At 46.0% G+C, this 20,756-nt stretch overlaps 1 protein-coding gene across 3 annotated transcripts in view; it reads left to right on the top strand.

Annotated features, from left to right (window-relative positions):
- Positions 1–20,756, top strand: part of JADE2 (jade family PHD finger 2) — a 152,324-nt gene that overhangs the window by 4,384 nt on the left and 127,184 nt on the right. For all 3 annotated transcript variants that reach the window (XM_048861811.2, XM_048861814.2, XM_048861810.2), the window contains exons 2-3: positions 7,630–7,687; positions 17,182–17,267. In XM_048861811.2, the coding sequence (XP_048717768.1) occupies positions 7,630–7,687; positions 17,182–17,267 (144 nt within the window). The remainder of the gene's footprint in view (positions 1–7,629; positions 7,688–17,181; positions 17,268–20,756) is intronic.

Genomic DNA, 20,756 nt, shown 5'->3' with positions numbered 1-20,756 from the left:
TTCTAGATATGGAAAAAATGCAAAGCAGAGGAAGTGAGCGGGACTTGTTTTGTTTTAAATTTAAATGAGATTAAAATTTGCTCCAGGACCCAAGACAGCAAACGTGCTTAGTGCAGAGAATAACAAGGGTGCTTGTCTTTTACTTAGACACTTTAGATGCCCTTTGCTCTAAGGCACTGAAATTGACTGCAACCCACACAGAAATTAATGGGTCAGATTCACCACTCCGGATGCAGTGGGGTGCTGTATGACACCACCCAGGCCTGTGGGGACGCTGCTGCAGATGATGCATTCATCCCCAGAAAAGGGCAGCATTAAAATCCAATTGAGGTTTCTTATTTGAAGCCTGCCCAGGAGAGCCAGCAAGCTGGGAGCCATCCTGTCTCAGGCCAGCTACAGACACTTTGCGACTGTGCTGGCCAGCTCCAGGCTTCCCATCAGAGCAAGGGTTGTGGGTGGTTTGCAGTGCTGGGCAGAGGTGGAAAGGTCTGGGGAAGACAGTGGAGGAAGGGACCAGAGGGCAGTATTTTTTCTCTAATTAACATAGCAAAGTGTCTTAATTGAAGCGAGAGCAGGCCAGAAGGCAGCACATGGGGGACAAATCGTAGCTTAAAAAATATGTAATGAATCACAGCAGTCTTAAATAGATGAAGTGAACTCCTGGGATGTTAGCAGGGTTAGTCAATGGAGTTGATTCATGGCTCCCCTTTCCTCTCCCTTCCACTGACCAACCCTCCCTGCATTCACATCCCGCAGACCCTGGCTATCCCGCTCTTGTTCCTCAGCACCCAGCTGCCCAAGACCCTGATCTCTCTCTTTCTCTGCCTCCTTCTCTCCCAGCCCTCTTCTTGTCCCTAATGATAATGGAAGATCCCCTCTGCCTTTCTGTCCCCTTCTCAAAGCTGTGCGCATCAGCCTTCCCTTTTCTGTCTCCCAGGAATAACCTCCAGAAGTCTCAAGTCTCTGCTTCTCTGCCCTGACCCTTTTCAAGCACCTCCTAGGTAATGAGGACTTGCTTCCCCAGCCAAACTTTACCACCAGGACCTAAAAAGCAGGAAATTGACGAAGAGAAGCCTAGATACCAAGCCATTCTCATTTCTCTGGACATGTAAGGTTCCTTGGTCTGAGGGCCAGGGCGCCCGCTTGGGAGGCAACAGGGAATTGGGTGGATCGATCAGGCATCCTTGTTTGCAGCCGGGTCACTGGGCAAGTGGTGGCTCAGGCCTCCTGCCTGGGGCTAAGGCTCAGGCTTCCTGCCCAAGGGCTAAACAGATAAACAGCCAAGGGCTCATCCAGCACCAAGTGAAGGGCTGGGAATAGGGGGATCTGGGCCCGCCCTGCTTCACCGGGTCCCAGCCCAGAGCCCTAGAAGCGATGGGTGGTCCTGCCAGAAGGTTGGCAGGGAAGCGTGGGCTAGCTGCCTTGTCTCCCAGCAGCACAGCCGAGTCAATGTCTCACCTCCCTGGGCTACTGGCGGCTGGTGAGGCTGCTCCACGGCTGCTGGGGACTGATTCCTCCTCTCCATGTTGAGCGGATCACTCTCCGCTTCCTCTCTGGGTCTCCATCTTGCAGGGCAGCGGCTGGCCTTCTCCCAGGCCGACTCGGGGGACCATCGTCTGCCACAGCTGGTTGAGGGTTCTGCTGGCACTTTGGTGCCCTGGGAAGGACATCTGGCTCCTTCCCTGGCCTGGCCACAACTGAATTGCAAGTTCAGGGCCCTGCTCTTATACTTTCTGTCACACCCCCCTATGTCCTGTGAGGGGGGCGGAGCTTGGTTAGCTGGTTAGATGAGTTAACCCAAGGTGGGTTAATCCCCTCTGTCCTGGAGTGAGGCCGCTCTGCATCACACATGCCTTGATGATTTACCAGCAGAATCAGGGAATCGGGGGGTGTTTGGGCCCAGTGTGTGTATTTCCTTGCCAGGCTTTAATAATGCTCTCTAGAGATTTGTTAACCATGTGAAGCTAATTCAGCCCTGGTGTAAGTGGGAAGCAGTGCAACATCCATTGAAACCTTAGGAGCTGCTCTTAGTCATGTCAGGGTTGAATTTGACCTGTGGCGTTTTTGCACAGCAAATTCTGCCCCTTAACTGAAAGGTTTGTTCTCTTGTTATCACAAAGCAATCTAAATATACCAAATGCAAAATCCCCATTGGAGTCCATGGGAGTTTTGTCTGAATAATGATTGAGTCCTGTAGGATTTGGTTCCAAAAGTGTAAAGGTAAAATTTATGTCTCAGTCCAATGAGGATGAAAGAGCCTGTGACAGTATAATATCTAAAGCCTCCCTATCCTCTTCTCTGTATGTTATACCTGTCTAATTGCCTATCATACAGACCTCAAGACAAGGCAAATAAACAGTTAACACAAAAGGGAAAACACAATGAGCTGCCCCATTCTTCTAATTCACAAAAATGGAATGGCAGTTCCATGGGTTGTTATAAGAAAGTTACTGATTCGGAAAAAAGTTTCCTAAGTTGCCACTGGGGCTACTGCTCTCTATTTGTATTTCTGTTTCTTTATGTTAGTATTAAACAGAGAAGTTGTTTCTCACAGCTCCCATTGGAATTTAGGAAGAAAACACAGAATTCAATGTATTTTTCACAACCATCACACAAAATAAGAAGTCGTTAGAGAGGGGAAGCTATGAGTACCAGGGAAGGTCTTAGGATAGGCATACCTCCCCTCAAAAACAAACCCAAAACAAACCAGAAATATATGGTGACCAAATAATTTTTTACTGTAATTTTCTCTCCAGAGAACGTATGTAGATTAGAGTTGACTCTAGGGGCTGCAGTCACATGTTAAAGTGGTTTAGGAATTTGCGAATAGAGTTTGCTGTATAATTCTGTCTTTCATGTTAAAGAGTGCCTCTATAGGAGAGACCTTTGCAGTCAAAATTATATTAGCATCTTATTTTATTCATGCTCCTTAGTGACCCGCTGTAGAGGTGGTCTCAGAAATTGCCTGCTTAGAATGCATTTTTCGGAAAGTAACTGTATTTTGTAATGGGGCATTGTTAGGCCATGGTTCTGTGCTTGAGTATGAACTGTAAAGCTGAAACCAGAGGGGAGTTCAGGGAGATTTTTGTGCTGTGGCCCCCATGGTCTGTGGAACCATTCATCACAGGCATATGTGAAGTCTTCTAGCACTTCCGCTTCACCTACAATATCCGAGAATGCTTTATTCTACCAAAATGTTTCGTTGCAACCCTGGGTACCTGTGATGCCACAGAATGAGATAGTGCATTTTGGAGAATAGATGCATTTGTTGTGCCAGAGCAGAATCTCTGCCCAGTGAGCTAAGATGTGCCAATGGATTTCCCAAAGCATATGAAGGGTGAAGGGTTAGTCAAAAAGTGTTTCATTTGCGAATACCCCTCAAAGCCTGGCAAAAGGCTTTCTAATGGTCTTTGCTTCTGTAAAACCTAAGTGTTGGGCTAAATGTGACCTGGCAGTGACCTTTAAGAGCATTATTTTTTTTCCCATTTGTTTATGACTTTGACAAAGATCCTCTATGTGGAAAAATGTCAATGTCAATTAAAGGAGAAATGAAATTAAAACATGAATCAAGATTGTTTTTAAAGTGTCAGATATGTGTGTGGACTTGAAAAATTACAGAGTAGTGTGTTTTCAAACCAAATTGGCTGTGAAAACTTCTTTCACAGACCAGGCAAGGCTTGAGTCCAGGCTCTTATAGGTCTGTGTTTTCTCTGCTAGAGATGATGACATAACTAAAGGAATGTAAGGAATGTAGCTCCCTGCATTGTTACGTAGGCTGCCTGAGGGGTGGCTTAGTGATCTAATCAGCAGGTTGGGGCAATTTAGATTCCCTGGAATCACATGTTCAAATTCTGGTAGAGTTGACTCAGCTATTTATTCCTCCAAGATTAATGAATTGAGTGCCATGTACTTCACTGCGTAGGGGCTTTCAGACAAGATGTTAAGAAAGCAGTATCCTTTCTGTTCTGCATAGAAATTAAAGACCCTGCAACATTTTTCCTAAGAGCTGTGATTGGTCCAGTGCCCTGGGCCAAAATGTCCTCTCCCTTCACTTGTGCAGTGCAATGTGCATCAGCTGGCTGTCTTCATCCACCCAAGATCTGGAGGCATTTCAGTAGTGCTATATGTCTATATGGCAGGTTCTGTTCAAATCAATGGAGTTAATCCAGATTTAAAGCAGAATTAGGTAGAGCAGAATTTGTTTTAGAGGGTGCATTCCTGGCTTCACTCAAGTCAGTGGCAAAACAATTGACTTATATAGAACCAGGAGTTTACCATAGAATCAGAGAATCATAGAATATCAGGGTTGGAAGGGACCTGAGGAGGTCATCTAGTCCAACCCCCTGCTCAAAAGCAGGACCCATACCCAATTAAATCATCCCAGCCAGGGCTTTGTCAAGCCTGACCTTAAAAACTTCTAAGGAAGGAGATTACACCACCTCCCTAGGCAACACATTCCAGTGTTTCACCACCCTCCTAGTGAAAAAGTTTTTCCTAATATCCAACCTAAACCTCCCCCACTGCAACTTGAGACCATTACTCCTTGCCTTTACCCATGCTGTGTAAATCACTTTGGAATGAAAGATGCTGTGTAAATGTAAAACAGTATTATATACTAATCCTGTAGTCTTTCTGTATTTAGAATTCACATGGATTTTGATGGGAGAGATGTGTGTGGAACGTCTGCATTATTGCCTTATCAAAATAATGTTTGCGCTTCTATAATGGCTTCCATCCAAGGATCTCAAAGCACTTTACAAACATAAATAAAGGTTAGCTTCCTCATTCCTGGGGGCAGGGCCTTATTTACAGGTGAGGAAAACGAGTTACAGAGAAAGTTAAGTGACTTGTGTAAGGTCACTCAGGAAGTCTGTAGAACAGCTGGGAACAGGACTGAGGGGCCAAATTCAGTCTGGGTGAAATCAGTGGAGTTTCAGTGGAGTATGCCAGGGCAGAAATTAGTCCTAGTCACCTGACTCTCAGACCTGTGCCTTGATCACATAACAGTCCTTCTTCCCTTGGGTGAAGGCCTTAGGGGTCAATAATACTATCATGTCTTCCAGGAGAACCTTAGATGGATGACACATGCCTTGGTGCTCTGCTGGAAATTCCATTGGGCACTACTAGAATCCTTTGGTTTCCATGACTGTTTCATTCTACTAGGCTATATTTGTTTCAGTTGTATGAAGAATTAGCCCCAGGATTCAGTCAGTCAATCAGAAGCCCAATCGTGCTCCAAAATCCTGTGTGGCAGTTGGAACCAATAGGAACCAGCTGAAAATGTCCAACTGAATTTTCACTAAGGATAAGTAAACTGCTGTTAAATCCATCTTCAATATATTTTTCCCCAAGCAAAATCTAATGGCTAGTAAGTACAAGGCTGGTTTAATAACATCTGTTTCCTCTTGAATCACTCCAAGTATTGATATTGCCATATTCTCAAGGAACAGTTTTAATCATGTTTTGACAGTGCAATGTTTTACCACAACACTGATAGTTAAATGTTTATGTTACTTTGTAGTATTATCCCTTATAATGCTGAGATAAAACATTGCACATGTACTGAGAAATAAAGACATTGCTAGGATTTTATATGTTGAGGCATTGGTGGGTATTCTCATATTCTCCAAGGGAAAATGGGATGCTACAGGGTGCTATCAAGTGTGGTTTGTTGCTAATAGCTACTCTGATTAAATCACACGCACAAAATACATACAAATGTTTTATTCTCGTTTTCCTCCTAAGATTGTAGGAAAAAGGGGGGTAAGTGCAATCTAAGTCCCCCTTAGCCTTCTTAGGAAAAATAAATTACTGGGAGGAATGCCATGAGAATGTGTGTGTGTGTGTGTATATATATATATATGTATGTATGTATATGTACATAACATATGAAATATCTGCCCACATCCCATAGTATAGGTTAGATTAGTGAATAAGACTTATCACTTTTCCGCTGTAGCTCTCAAACCTCTGCAGAGGTGGGGAAGTACCATTATACACGTTTTACAGATTGGGAAACTGAGGGACAGAGAGGCTAATTATTTTAAAGTGGCTCTTAGTCTGGGCGCTTCAGTTTTTGTGTGTCCAGTATTAGGGTCCTAGGATTTGATTGTCAGGACTACTAAGCCCTCACCATTCCCATTGACTTCAGTCAATTCTGTGACTTGTTCAAGGTCACAAAGCGAGTCAGCAGCAGAAGAGGGAGTATCCCTTGTACCATGCTGATAGCATCCAGAGGTTGGATTGCTGGACTCGGCTGTGCAGGAGGCCACCCCTTCAAATCCTCTGGGGAAATTGCAGTTAGTGCAGAGTGTGGCAGCTCAGCCGAGGCTGAGTACCCAGTTCTCCCCCATCCCCTGCAAACTGGTAGGTGGAGAGGGGCAGGAGGGTGAGGAGTAGATAGAACCGTGGCTTTTTAGGCATTGTTTTTCAGGCAGAGATCACATTACACCTGTTTCAGAGTAGCAGCCGTGTTCGTCTGTATTCGCAAAAAGAAAAGGAGGACTTGTGGCACCTTAGAGACTAACAAATTTATTTGGGCATAAGCTTTCGTGAGCTACAGCTCACTTCATCAGACGCATTACACCTGTGCTTTGCGATCTACCCCAGCTTTCATTTGATTTCCAGGTGAAGTTTATTGGCTTGGCTCCTGTCTCCTGGAGACCTGTCACATCATGTGATTCCTTAGCAGTGGTGATGTAAGATGATTAATAGACCTGGGAGGGGACTGGTGGCAGGGTGTTCTTGGTGAGGGGTTCAGGTCTTCCGAGCAGGCTTCCCACCTTGATTTACTAGAGACTGGATTTTGTGACCTTTGGGACATGATGCAAGACTCAGTTGTTCTCGCGGGCTTTGCCGGGAGGGTCAGGGGTTGAGATGGAGGCCTTGATGAATGTTACACCAGTGTTATGGAAAGGTTAGTAGGAGATCTGTGTTAAGGGAAGTATATTTAAGGTTTGTATGGAATGCAACTAGGATTTGACAGGCACATGTGAAGTCTAAACTGATATTGGCTGAGTCGGCATGTGGGAAGATGAGTCAGAGGGTGACATCCTGGCTCCTCTGAAGTCAATGGCAAAACTCCTATTGACTTCAGTAGAGCCCGGATTTCACCGAGACCCTATTAAAAGTACATAGATCCATTTCTTACATCTATTCCCTTCTTAACATTATAGCTCAATCCTGTAGTTCACTGGCCATCTATTGCCATATTCGACAAGTGACTCCTGCTTGATTCAGTAGCTCTGTATTCCAGTCTTTAAGGCATGTTACCATGGGTTCTCTGTGCTGTAGTGGTGAGCATTCTTCACTAGTGCATTTGGGTGCCAGACTTGAATGGGCATTAGGCAAATTGCTGTGCAGAGCAGAGTGACAAAAATGCTATCACATTCTTACCTCCTAGCAGTGGAGAAACTCAGGAGAGAAATTTTGCCATCCTTAAAGTTTTGTGAAGTAGGGACTCAGTGCTGTTTTACATGCTTTACCCCCGATACTTCTCTGTCATTAGGGTAAGTATTTGCGAGTGTGACTGGGTTAATGGGATGCGTGGATACTCAGAGATAACAGTGATTTGGTACGGTGATGAGTTTCCTGAACAGTAAGTGTAACATTCAATTTCTTTTGTTACAGATGGAAGAGAAACGACGAAAGTACTCAATCAGCAGTGATAACTCAGACACCACTGACAGTAAGACCTTTAATTCAAGGCTTTGAACAAGATAACTAAGCGATTCACCTCCAGCAGGGAAAGCATTTGAATAATTACTTTCCAAGGAGCTGGGAAAGCTGCATTTACTGCGTAGTCTCTGTACAATAAATTGTGCACTGGGATCCATTTTCAAAGATACATTACTGATGTACAACGAGTTGATATCAATTTAAATGTCTGGCTGTGGGCGTCTCTTATCTGATAAAAGTGTCCTCCTCTGGTGAGCAGTTTGGATGAGAGAGAGAGAGAGTTACAAAACAGCGTTGATTGCAGAATTCAAATAAAACAAAGCCCTTATTTAGACAGGACACTGTGGACTGTCTTCTCACCTTTGTTACACTCAGTGTGCATTTAGCTTCAGATGGAATCATGTTGATGGAAAATAAAGTTCTTATTGGGAAACTGTGTATTGAGCATTCCCTGTGGTCTCTCTGAAAATGGAACCCCTTGATTCCTCATCATGAGAGGCGAATTAGATTGGGGAAAAGGCATTAAGGCCTCAATTCAGCAAGGCATGTAAGATTATACTTAATTATAAGCATGTGTTTCACTTCCCTATTCAGCCGTGCATTAAAGCACATGCTTAAGTATAAGCATGTGTGTAAATGCTTTGCTGAATTGGGGCCTAAGGGCACAGACTTGTGAATTGTGGAGTGCCCTTCACTCCTACTTGCTTCAGTGCCATTGCCCGCTGCTGGAGAACTATAGTGTCCCAGAGACTCTGTTATAACCTCTCAGCTGGTCTGTACAGATTTCTGTTGGTTTCAGACACAGGAACAAATAAGTAGACGTGGGATTTATTGAGAGCTAGTCCCTTGCAGGATCAGGCCATTAGAATGTTGAAGACTGGGAGACTCCCAGCCACTGACATTAAAGTCATGGCCTCATGGTTCTTTTTCCGGCAGGATTTTGTCCTTATAATGTGGGTTAGATGAGATAAAGGGTGGTTGCAGTTCCCACAGCTGTAGCCAGAGTAAGTGCCCTCCCTGATCATGATGGGAATCCCAGAAGGCAACACCAGTGGGGGAGATTGTAATGTTAAAAGGAATAATTAGGGCTATACACCAGGATGGCAGTAGGGTCCCTCTTTTTGTAGTCAGTACCTTGTATTGACACTGGGGTTGCTGTACAATGAGTGAATGAGCAGCACTAATCTGGACTTCCTGAACAGGGCCCTGCCATCACTGTCTGCAGTGACATGGTGGCATTTATGTTGCAAGAACAATAGTAGTGGAGGATGTGTGGCATATCCCTGGAGATGGTTCCTGGAGACAGTAGTATGGAAGGGGCTGAGGATCATTAAGGATGGGGCGGGAGCATGAGATCCATAGTGCCACAATCTAGCACCAAGCAGGGAAGAATTCTTGTCAAATTTAGGCCCAGTCCTATGATGTGCCAAGTGCCCCTTGCGAGGTCCTGAGTGCTGGCAGCAGCCTTAGATTTCAGTGCTTGTTGAGGGCACTCAAGACTTCCCAGGAGGTGCTGAGTAGTACCATGAGTGACTTTTCCCCACATCTCAGGATTCAAGTGTTACACAGTGTTGTAACTGTGTCACTGATTTAATTTAAGCCCCAGACAGGAATGTTCCATCAAACTGTGCTTAGGCCCGGTGTTCTGGATAGCTCATGGATTATCAGTGGGATATGGGGCCTCTCACTCATAGGTTGCTTGTTCAAGTACCGTACAGCCCAGCTAAGTGATGGCTCTTCAGTGTCTTACATGAAATTGGCTTGGTGGTGTGAGTCCATTTCCTAGGAAACAAGTGTCCACACCATGACATGATTCCTTTTTTGCTGTCTCAGCCAAGAACAGAGTCTAAACTGTACCTCTGCCCCTGGAGTTTCTTCCTTCTTCCTCATAAAGAAGGCCCTTGGCAGGACTGTAGTGATGCTTGCTCTGCTGCTCCTGCCCATGCTGTACCTGTTCTCTAGATATCAGGTCTGTCCAACTCCTACTGGAGTCTTTGGAATTTGGATTGGGCTCAAATAGAGCACTTCAGGCTCCAGGGCTGCTGCTGTCAACAGCGCGGACTTCTCAGAAAATTAAATAAATAAAAATCCTGGGACTCCGGATTTTCCCTTCCTTCAGAGGCTAAACTCCAACTTCTGTTCCCCTAATTCCCAAAGATTCAGAGGCTTACTAAACCCAGTAGCGTTAACTAGCTTCCGTGGGCTTCTTGGGGTAAGGCATATATTTAATCATGGTATTAAACAACACAGACTTATCTCTATTGGACTTTGGTATTTATGAGCAGGTAATATCTCAGCTGTTGACAAATGCTCTCCCGCAGCGTAATTGTAAACAAAACTGTGACCTTTTTTATGCCTTTGCCAGAAAGAGATGGTAGCCTGGTGTATTATCTTGGTTCACGTGGTTTTAATACCACATTGTAGTTTGCTTTGAGGCAGGTAAAGTAGGAATTATTGATTAGATCTCTTAGTGCAAACTATGGGCCTGATCTTGTAACCCCTACTCATTGAGTAAGGTCTACTGGTGTGAATAATGACTGCAGGTTCAGGCCTTATGCTGTGTAGTGTACCCACATGTTCCCTTTATACACCTGTGGAACTCAAAGTGGATTACATTTATACTGAACCCGCCATCATGACATCTGGCCTTACATTACAGCAATGGAAATTAGCACCTGTTGCCAACAATTGGCACAGTCAAACCTAGTCCAGATTCCACCTCCCGCAAAATAGGTACAATAAATAAAAAGGCACAAGACAAACTAACATCTCTTTTCTTGTGTCCTAAAAATCAACAAATCTGAGATTTAGCCAGTCATGTGAGGGAGTTGACTTCAAAGCCAGGGTTCCCCACCAAGAATGCCCTGAGAAGAGACAGCAGGTGCACCCACTGATAGCAACTGCCACAGGGAGGTATGTAAGGGTATGTCTACGCTACGAAATTAGGTTGAATTTATAGAAGTCGGTTTTGTAGAAAACGTTTTTATACAGTCGATTGTGTGTGTCCCCCACACAAATGCTCTAAGTGCATGTAGTCGGCGGAGTGTGTCCACAGTACCGAGGCAACCGTCGACTTCTGGAGCGTTGCACTGTGGGTAGCTATCCCACAGTTCCCGCTGTCTCCGCCGCCCATTTGAATTCTGGGTAGAAATCCCAGTGCCTGGTGGGGCTAAAACATTGTCGCTGGTGGTTCTGGGTACATATCGTCAGGCCCCCCCTTGCCTCCCTCTTTCCGTGAAAACAAGGGCAGACAATCGTTTTGTGCCTTTTTTCTCAAGTTACCTGTGCAGACGTCATACCACGGCAAGCATGGAGCCCACTCAGCTAACCGTCACCGTATGTCTCCTGGGTGCTGGCAGACGCGGTACTGCATTGCTACACAGCAGCAGTTTATTGCCTTTTGGCAGCAGACAGTGCAGTGTGATTGGTAGCCATCGTCGACGTAGTCCTGGGTGCTCTTTTAACCACCCTCAATGAGGTCAGGGGCGCCTGGGCAAACATGGGAGAGACTCAGCTAGGTCATTTCTCTTTTAAGTTTCGTCTCATGGCGATTGAGTCCTACCGGCAGTGCACTGTCTTTTAATCAGCAGCCAGCAGAAGACGATGGCCAGTAGTCATACTGCACCGTCTTCCGCCAAGCACCCAGGAGATGATGATGGCTAGCGGACGTACTGCAAAGTCTGCTGCCAGCAAGATGTATAAAGATAGATAAAGTGGCTCAAAACAAGAAATAGACCAGTTTTGTTTTGTATTCATTTTCTCCTCCCTCCCTGCGTGAAATCAATGGCCTGCTAAACCCAGTTTTGAGTTCTATCCCTGAGGTTTTGAGTTCTATCCTTGAGGGGGCCATTCAGTTTCTCGCAAAGCCACCCCCTTTGTTGATTTTAATTCCCTGTAAGCCAACCCTGTAAGCCATGTCGTCAGTTGCCCCTCCCTCCATCAGGGCAATGGCAGACAGTCGTTCCGCGCCTTTTTTCTGTGCAGACACCATACCACGGCAAGCATGGAGCCTGCTCAGATCACTTTGGCAATTAGGAGCACATTAAACACCACATGCATTACCCAGCAGTATATGCAGCACCAGAACCTGGCAAAGTGAAACTGGGTGAGTAGGCGACGTCAGCGCAGTGACAAGAGTGATGAGGACATGGACACAGACTTCTCTCAAAGCACGGGCCCTGGCAATGTGGGCATCATGGTGCTAATGGGGCAGGTTCATGTGGTGGAACGCCGATTCTAGGCTCGGGAAACAAGCACAGACTGGTGGGACCAGGTTGCAGTGTTGCAGGTCTGGGACGATTCCCAGTGGTTGCAAAACTTTCGCATGTGTAAGGGCACTTTCATGGAACTTTGTGACTTGCTTTCCCCTGCCCTGAGGCGCAAGAATACCAAGATGAGAGCAGCCCTCACAGTTGAGAAGCGAGTGGCAATAGCCCTGTGGAAGCTTGCAACGCCAGACAGCTACCGGTCAGTCGGGAATCAATTTGGAGTGGGCAAATCTACTGTGGGGGCTGCTGTGATGCAAGTAGCCAACGCAATCAAAGATCTGCTGATATCAAGGGTAGTTACCCTGGGAAATGTGCAGGTCATAGTGGATGGCTTTGCTGCAATGGAATTCCCTAACTGTGGTGGGGCCATAGACGGAACCCATATCCCTATCATGGCACTGGAGCACCAAGCCCACAAGTTCATAAACCGCAAGGGGTACTTTTCAATAGTGCTGCAAGCACTGGTGGATCACAAGGGACGTTTCACCAACATCAACGTGGGATGGCCGGGAAAGGTACATGATGCTCGCATCTTCAGGAATTCTGGTCTGTTTCAAAAGCTGCAGGAAGGGACTTTATTCCCAGACCAGAAAATAACTGTTGGGGACATTGAAATGCCTATAGTTATCCTTGGGGACCCAGCCTACCCCTTAATGCCATGGCTCATGAAGCCATACACAGGCAGCCTGTACAGTAGTCAGGAGCTGTTCAGTTACAGGCTGAGCAAGTGCAGAATGGTGGTAGAATGTGCATTTGGACGTTTAAAAGCGTGCTGGCGCAGTTTACTGACTCGGTTAGACCTCAGTGAAACCAATATTCCCACTGTTATTATTGCTTGCTGTGCTCTCCACAATATCTGTGAGAGTAAGGGGGAGATGTTTATGGCGGGGTGGGAGGTTGAGGCAAATCACCTGGCTGCTGGTTACGCACAGCTAGACACCAGGGTGGTTAGAAGAGCACAGGAGGGCACGGTGCGCATCAGAGAAGCTTTGAAAACCAATTTCATGACTGGCCAGGCTACGGTGTGAAAGTTCTCTTTGTTTCTCCTTGATGAAACCCCCCACCCCTTGGTTCACTCTACTTCCCTGTAAGCTAACCACCCTCCACTCCTCCCTTCAATCACCGCTTGCAGAGGCAATAAAGTCATTGTAGCTTCACATTCATGCATTCTTTATTCATTCATCACACAAATAGGGGGATAACTACCAAGGTAGCCCAGGAGGGGTGGTGGAGGAGAGAAGCACCAGGAGTGGTGGTGGAGGAGGGAAGGACAAGGCCACACAGCACTTTAAAAGTTTAAAACTTTAAAACTTATTGAATGCCAGCCTTCTGTTGCTTGGGCAATCCTCTGGGGTGGAGTGGCTGGGTGGCCGGAGGCCCCCCCACTGCATTCTTGGGCGTCTGGATGAGGAGGCTATGGAACTTGGGGAGGAAGGTGGTTGGTTACACAGGGGCCGTAGCAGCAGTCTGTGCTCCTGCTGCCTTTCCTGCAGCTCAGCCATACGCTGGAGCATATTAGTTAGATCCTCCAGCAGCCTCAGCGTTGAGTCCTGCCGCCTCTCATCACGCTGCCGCCACCTTTCAGCTTCAGCACTCTCTTCAGTCCACCACCTCTCCTCCCGGTCATTTTGTGATTTCCTGCACTCTGACATTGTCTGCCTCCACGCATTCATCTGTGCTCTGTCCGTGTGGGAGGACAGCATGAGCTCAGAGAACATTTAGTCACAAGTGAGTTTTTTTCACCTTCTGATCTTCGCTAGCCTCTGGGAAGGAGAAGATCCTGTGATCCTTGAAACACAAGCAGCTGGTGGAGAAAAGAAAAGGGACAGTGGTATTTAAAAAGACACATTTTATAGAACAATGGGTACACTCTTTCAGGGTAAACCTTGCTGTTAACATTATATACATAGCACATGTGCTTTCATTCCAAGGTCGCATTTTGCCTCCCCTCAGCACGTGGCTAGCACCTCCCCCTCTCCCCTCCCCGTGGCTAACTGCGGGGAACATTTTTGTTCAGCCACAGGCAAACAGCCCAGCAGGAACGGGCACCTCTGAATGTCCCCTTAAGAAAAGCACCCTGTTTCAACCAGGTGACTATGAATGATATCACTCTCCTGAGGATAACACAGAGAGATAAAGAACGGATGTTGTTTGAACGCCAGCAAACATACACTGCAATGCTTTGTTCTACAGTGATTCCCAAGTACGTGCCACTGGCCTGGAGTGGTAAAGTGTCCTACCATGGTGGATGGAATAAGGCTGCCGTCCCCAGAAACCTTTTGCAAAGGCTTTGGGAGTACATCCAGGAGTGCCGCGAATGCCAGGGCAAATTAATCATTACACATGCTTGCTTTTAAACCATGTATAGTATTTTAAAAGGTACATTCACCAGAGGTCCCTTCTCCGCCTGGCGGGTCCGGGAGGCAGCCTTGGGTGGGTTCGGGGGGTACTAGCTCCAGGTCCAGGGTGAGAAACAATTCCTGGCTGTCAGAAAACTGGTTTCTCCACTTGCTTGCTGTGAGCTATCTACAACCTCATCGTCATCATCTTCCTCATTCCCAAAACCTGCTTCCGTGTTGCCTCCATCTCCATTGAAGGAGTCAAACAACGCAGCTGGGGTAGTGGTGGCTGAACCCCCTAAAATGGCATGCAGCTCATCATAGAAGTGGCATGTTTGGGGCTCTGACCTGGAGCGGCCGTTCGCCTCTCTGGTTTTCTGGCAGGCTTGCCTCAGCTCCTTAAGTTTCACGCGGCACTGCTTCGGGTCCCTGTTCTGGCCTCTGTCTTTCATGCCCTGGGAGATTTTGACAAATGTTTTGGCATTTCGAAAACTGGAATGTAGTTCTGATAGCACGGATTCCTCTCCCCATACAGGGATCAAATCCCGTACCTCCCGTTCGGTCCATGCTGGAGCTCTTTTGCGATTCTGGGACTCCATCATGGTCACCTCTGCTGATGAGCTCTGCATGGTCAGCTCTGTTGATGAGCTCTGCCTGGTCACCTGTAGCTTGCCACGCTGGCCAAACAGGAAATTGAAATTCAAAAGTTCACTGGCCTTTTCCTGTCTACCTGGTCAGTCCATCTGAGTTGAGAGTGCTGTCCAGAGCGGTCACAATGGAGCACTCTGGGGTAGCTCACGGAGGCCAATACTGTCAAACTGTGTCCACAGTACCCCAAATTCGACCCAGAAAGGCCGATTTCAGTGCTAATCCCCTTGTCGGGGGTGGAGTAAGGAAATGGATTTTAAGAGCCCGTTAGCTCGAAAAAAAGGGCTTCGTCGTGTGGACGGGTGCAGGGTTAAATCGATTTAACGCTGCTAAATTCGACCTCAACTTCTAGTGTAGACCAGGGCTAAGAGAAGGCTTCTCTGAGACAGGCTAGTGAGAATTTGCAAGTGCCAAGGACAAAAATGTGCTATTGATACAGCTGGTATTTTATTACATTCTTAACAAGTGACATATTCTTCTGTGGAGATTTAGGACAGATATTCCTTGAATTGTTTAGCACAGCAGGGTCTTGCTCTTCCTTTGTTCTTGCACACTTTGATGGAACTCTAGACCCTACAGGATACAAATGACTGTGACCTTTGAACTAAAGGCTAGATCATCTGCTGGTGTAAATCAGCGTCCCTCCATTGACTTCACTGACTTATACTGAGGGATTGAATTGGTTGATTGACACCAGCCTTAGATCTTTAAGCTTTTTTGAAAGCTTTGTGTTAGGCTATGTTTCTCACAGCTTCTTGCATGGTTTGGTTTTGTTGATATATAACGTAGAGTTGTCCCTACATGTGCCCATTCAGCCATTGGCTTAACCTATCAACATTTTTTAATTCTTAGCAAACGTAACTGACGGTTACCCTGGACCCAGATATAAAAGATGTATTTTTAGTTGTCTGGGGAGGGGGTGCTGCTGTAGATAAGAGTGAGGTGTCATTTATATTATTATTATTATTATTATTATTATTTTATTTTATTATCATGTTTAAATATTGGTGTTATTATTTAATACCCAGTATGGACAAGATTTATTACTATTTTTCTTATGCTTGGTGCTGCACAAGACTCAAAATAAAGCGAGTCCTTTAATAATAATGTAAAGACAGTTTTACCACTGGACTGTGATGGAAATGTTGTGTTTATTCCCTCAACTCAAAGCGTAGTGTAACTTTTCACTAGGTGCAGCTGTAGGCTGGTGGAGTCCCTCTAGGCTTGAGCATGAAAAGAGATGGGCTCTAATCCTGGCTGTGTCATGACAGGATTATCTGGACATCAGTTTTGCCAATACTTTCAGCCTTGGCAGCTGAAGTCTAAGTACAGATTTGGGTGTAACTTAGGTACCCATGTTTGAAAATTTTAGCTGTAAATTCTTATTTTGTCCCCTGAAAAGTTGTCCAGTTTCAGAGGTGCTGAGCCATGGGAGCTGCAGTGTTCAGCCCTGCTGAAAATCAAGTCCCTTTTATTTAGGTACATAAATAGGTGTTTGAGTGACTAACTTTAGGCTCCTGAATTTCAAAATACTGGTCTGAACTGCTGTGTGCCTCTGTTTCCCTGTCTCAAAGCAGGGATAATAATGCTTACCCACCTTAGTAAAGCACTTTGGGATCTATAGATGAAAAGTGCTAGATAGGTATTATATTTTGTCTCAGTGTCAGTCCAAATTCACTCCTCCTCCACACAAACCTGATGCTCTTCTCAGTGTCAGTTATTGGCTCCAGAAATGCCACATAATGGGACTGAGACTGGATTGATGGGAAGTTAACCGCAGGTCATTTTTAGCTTCTTAATCTTGTTCTACTAGTTTTTTTCGGTTATTATTTTTGGGCTTTTGTGGTTTAAAGTGGTCTTTGAGTTCTCATCGGCAGTAGATTGACAGCCCTGGAGCCTGGAGATCTTTGGGTATCCTGGTAGAGGAAGGAGGCATGGGAGTGGGGGAAGCTACCACTACTGCTGTCTGTGCTGCCCCTGTCAAGGAGTAGGGGTTACAAGAGCAGGGGCAGCACGGACAGCAGTAGTGCTAGCTTCCCCCACTCCCATGCCTCCTCCCTCTACCAGGGGATCACTGGAGGGGATGAGAAGGGATTTCATTCACCATGGCCCATTCACTCCTTGCCCTCCCAGCTGAGGGTCCAGCAAGGGGGAGGGGCTGCTGTGATGGTGGGTCTTGTGACACAGATGCCAGAAAAGCTGTGGTCAGTTTCTTCTGCGGATAACTCTTATCTTGTGTCTCATTTAAGGTCATACGACGTCAGTGTCAAGATGCTCCAAAATTCCAAATACAAAATCCAACTGGTCAAGACAGAAGGAGAAGAAGCCCTCTGAGGTTGGTTGCGTTTCTTGTTTCTAACCAGCCCATGATTCGGTAATTTCAGTGCTTGTCCAGGCATAATGGAAAGCAGCATATCCAAAGCTGGCAGTAGGCAGAGGTCCTAGAGCCACCTGTCCCTCTAAGAAGCCCCATACCTCTGTCAGCATGCACTCAGCAACAGAGGCACACTGTGCTCTTCCACCTCTCCATTGGCCCTCTACAGCTGTCACTCTCCATGGATCTCTCCCCGCGCAGGTCTAGTGAGAATCTTGCATAATGGCATTGAGTTATGGGGTGGGTCATGGGTAGTCGGGAGGTAGCAGGATGGAGAAGGAACTGGATAGGACCCTGTATATTACTTCCCTCAGGGACCCATAACAGTAAAGCTGGCCTTGAGTATATCAGCCAGAAAGCTATCCTGATAATGGCCTGCAAGCGTCTCCAGTGCGTCATGAGCCTGCTCTGCTAGGAGAGTCTCCCTCTGACTTCACTGTGAGTGGGATTGGGTTTTATTACAGTATTTGAATTTGCCTGGATTCTCGGTGATCAGCTACCTGGCCAATTAGCCTGATCCCTTGCAAAAAGAGGCATATCTTGCAGAGGGAGGCATATCCATCAAGTATTTATATTCCTGTCATATAATTAGCTGCCCCTGTAGACCGTAGGATTTGATGGAGTAAAGTTTGAGTTAATTGGTCACATGGGTCATATATATTAGAAGTCTCTGAGGTCAGAGGGAGATATCCTCAGTTTAACATGGAGACTCCTCTCTTCTGGATAATTAGGGTATACTGGGGACTGTTAAATAGGAGCCAGTACAGTATTTAATCCAGAGGGGGAAATAAAATTTCATTATTTTCCTTTTAGTTCCGCTGTGGGGCACACATGCATTAGCTGGAGGCAGTTGGCACATGGCCTTTTGCAGTGCCACTCTCTTGTTCTACTAGCAGGGGATAAAAGGCACTGTCCATGTTGTGGCTGAAATGGTGCTAGCTGTAATGCTGCTGGCAGGCTTTCAGCACAGTTTCTCTGAGCTGGTTGGAGAGGAGCTAGTTTTTTTGCTGAGAACCATGCTGTGACTGTGTTATAATACCATCCTGTAGCATGGAGTGAAGCTGTATCATGTTTTGCCTCACATGGGCCTCAGACATAATTCCCATGGGCATGGAAACTATACTAGCAACAGCTGTGTTGTAGCAACAGCAGCGTTTAAAGCTAGTCATTGCTATCTTGATTTCATCTGTAGTGTGAACAGAACTTAAAAGCGGTACCAGTCTCTCTTTCCTTTGGACACAGGTCCAGATCCAGAGCTGAGTGTGAGTCTAGAGGGGGTCTACGTTTATGTGACTGACACTGTCTTGCAATTTCCCCCATGTATACAGTACTCCAACTTAGACTTTCTCTAGATTCCTTTAGACCTGCTTAACCACCATGTGTCTTACGGCCCCCAGCCTTACACATCATCTCTAAATTTGTCCCAGTGAGTGCTTGACCCTCTGTAACATCCTCAGTTTGCATCAGACTGGTAGGTATTTGTGAGTCATTCTCAAGGTCCTGCATTCACTCCCCAGACCAGATGCACTGCTCCCTCCTCACCGGGACAGATCTAAACAAATCAGTTGACATAAGTCTCAGTAGCCTGAGTGCTTTAGGCCCTGGCTGTCTGATAGACAGGCTATCTCCCCAAGAGTTGCTATGGCCGTTGAGGTCAGTGCAGGGACCCTTCAGATGACCCTAGATTTAAAAATCTGAGGACTACTGTTAGGGCAGTCTGAGAGGAGTGCTTTTTTTCTCTGTGATTCATGCTCCTGACAGCGCCTGAGTTTGCTGATGTTTTAAACCCATTGCAAGACCTATCTCATCTCTCTTGGGCTTTCTCCGCTGGCAGAGCAGGCTAGTACAATAGGTTTTCTATTCTGTATGTGGCCCTTGAAGGATATGTGCCTGGGGACAAAAAAGAAAACAAACAAACCAAAAACAAAAAAGAAGCAAAAAAAGAGGAAACTTGCAGCATTGCCTGCACAGAGGCCGCATCCTGTGGAGTAGCTGCTTCTGCCTATGTATGACACATTTTAAAAGCCATCAGATTAGATAATTGTGAATTTCCAACCTCTAGAAGGTGTAAGATCCACAGTCAACATTGGAACCCGCTACCATAGCAAGCTTTGAAATCACTCATCACAAACCAAAGAGGAAACACTTGGCCTTTTAGCATGACACTGCAAGGCTTGAAAGCTGTGTCGTTTTCATGCCTCAAGTGCCGTATTCCACTGCCCTGCCAAATACAGTTCCCTTCTGAAGTGGCACGTGTCAGGAATTCTCCCTTTGCACTAGTAGGAAAGACACATTTATTGTTGCTGCTCTTTAATATAAGTTGAAAAGGTTACATTTAGTGGCCAGCGAGAAAGAATATGGTTATTCATGCTGAGCAGTAAGGAAAATAAACCAGTGTTATCCAGTTACAAATGAATTAACTGAACGTGGGCCTGAACCAAAACCCCAGGTCTAAGCACCCCTGGGCTCTGAGGAAGTTCATAGTAGCTGGAACCAAACCCAGCTCTGAGCACCACTGCACTTTGGAAAATTCAGATCTGGAGCCATATCCAACTCTGCAGCTCAGGCTCATCCGTTAATACAGATTTATTGTGACAGCTTTCATCCCATGCTGCTTTATGAACTGCCATACACAGGGGTCCATTCTCAAACCAGGGAAATGTAATCAGCTCTGGACTGGAGCACATGTTTAAGAGTGCACTGCAGCACTACCCAACTATTAAGACAGAAAGTGAAGGAGGATGTCATATCTAAACTGAAACTGCAGGGGGGATTTTGGGAGGCAGACGGTAATCACCCAACTTGGAATTTGGCCACTTGACACTTGAGCTAACAACAGCCATTAGTGGTCAAGATCTCAGCTATACATTTCTCATCCAGCATCTCCAGTGGCCCAGTTCACACCCACCTGGGGCACTGATTCTATATGGATTCTGACCCAGGATTAATCTAAATAACTTGGCAGATCCATCATGATCACAGTGCAGTGTAGTGTTTGTGGAGGTCTATGTGCTGAGTGCTTGGTTCCAAGATTTTAGGCACAGGCTGGGACCAGGTGTCATATAATCTAGTGCAGTATGTGCCCTGTGTATGTGAGGGGTTTGGAAATGTAAAAAACCACCCCAAAACCATCTCACACAGTGCACTGAGGTGCTATAGTCTCTGAGACTGTGTTAAAGATGGGAGAGGTTTTCAGGGAAAGGAAAGCACGAAAGGGAGACAGAAAAAATGTGATGAGTCTGTTACTTAACCTGCAGAACCCCACATCTGAGCAGTCCAGTCCATTGTGGGAAGGAAGGTGTAGCCATTTCCTAATCCAATCTCAGATCCAGATTTAGCAAATGGCCCTTACCTTTATAATGAGCTGAACCAAAACCTGTCACTGACAGCCCTGAACTATGGTGTTTGCAATTTGGACGTGGATAGTTTGAGCCCATTTCTTGCTGTTAA

Source organism: Caretta caretta, chromosome 8 (assembly GCF_965140235.1).
Source record: "Caretta caretta isolate rCarCar2 chromosome 8, rCarCar1.hap1, whole genome shotgun sequence".
Lineage (NCBI taxonomy): Eukaryota > Metazoa > Chordata > Testudines > Cheloniidae > Caretta > Caretta caretta.
This window is presented reverse-complemented; position numbering and strand designations above follow the sequence as displayed.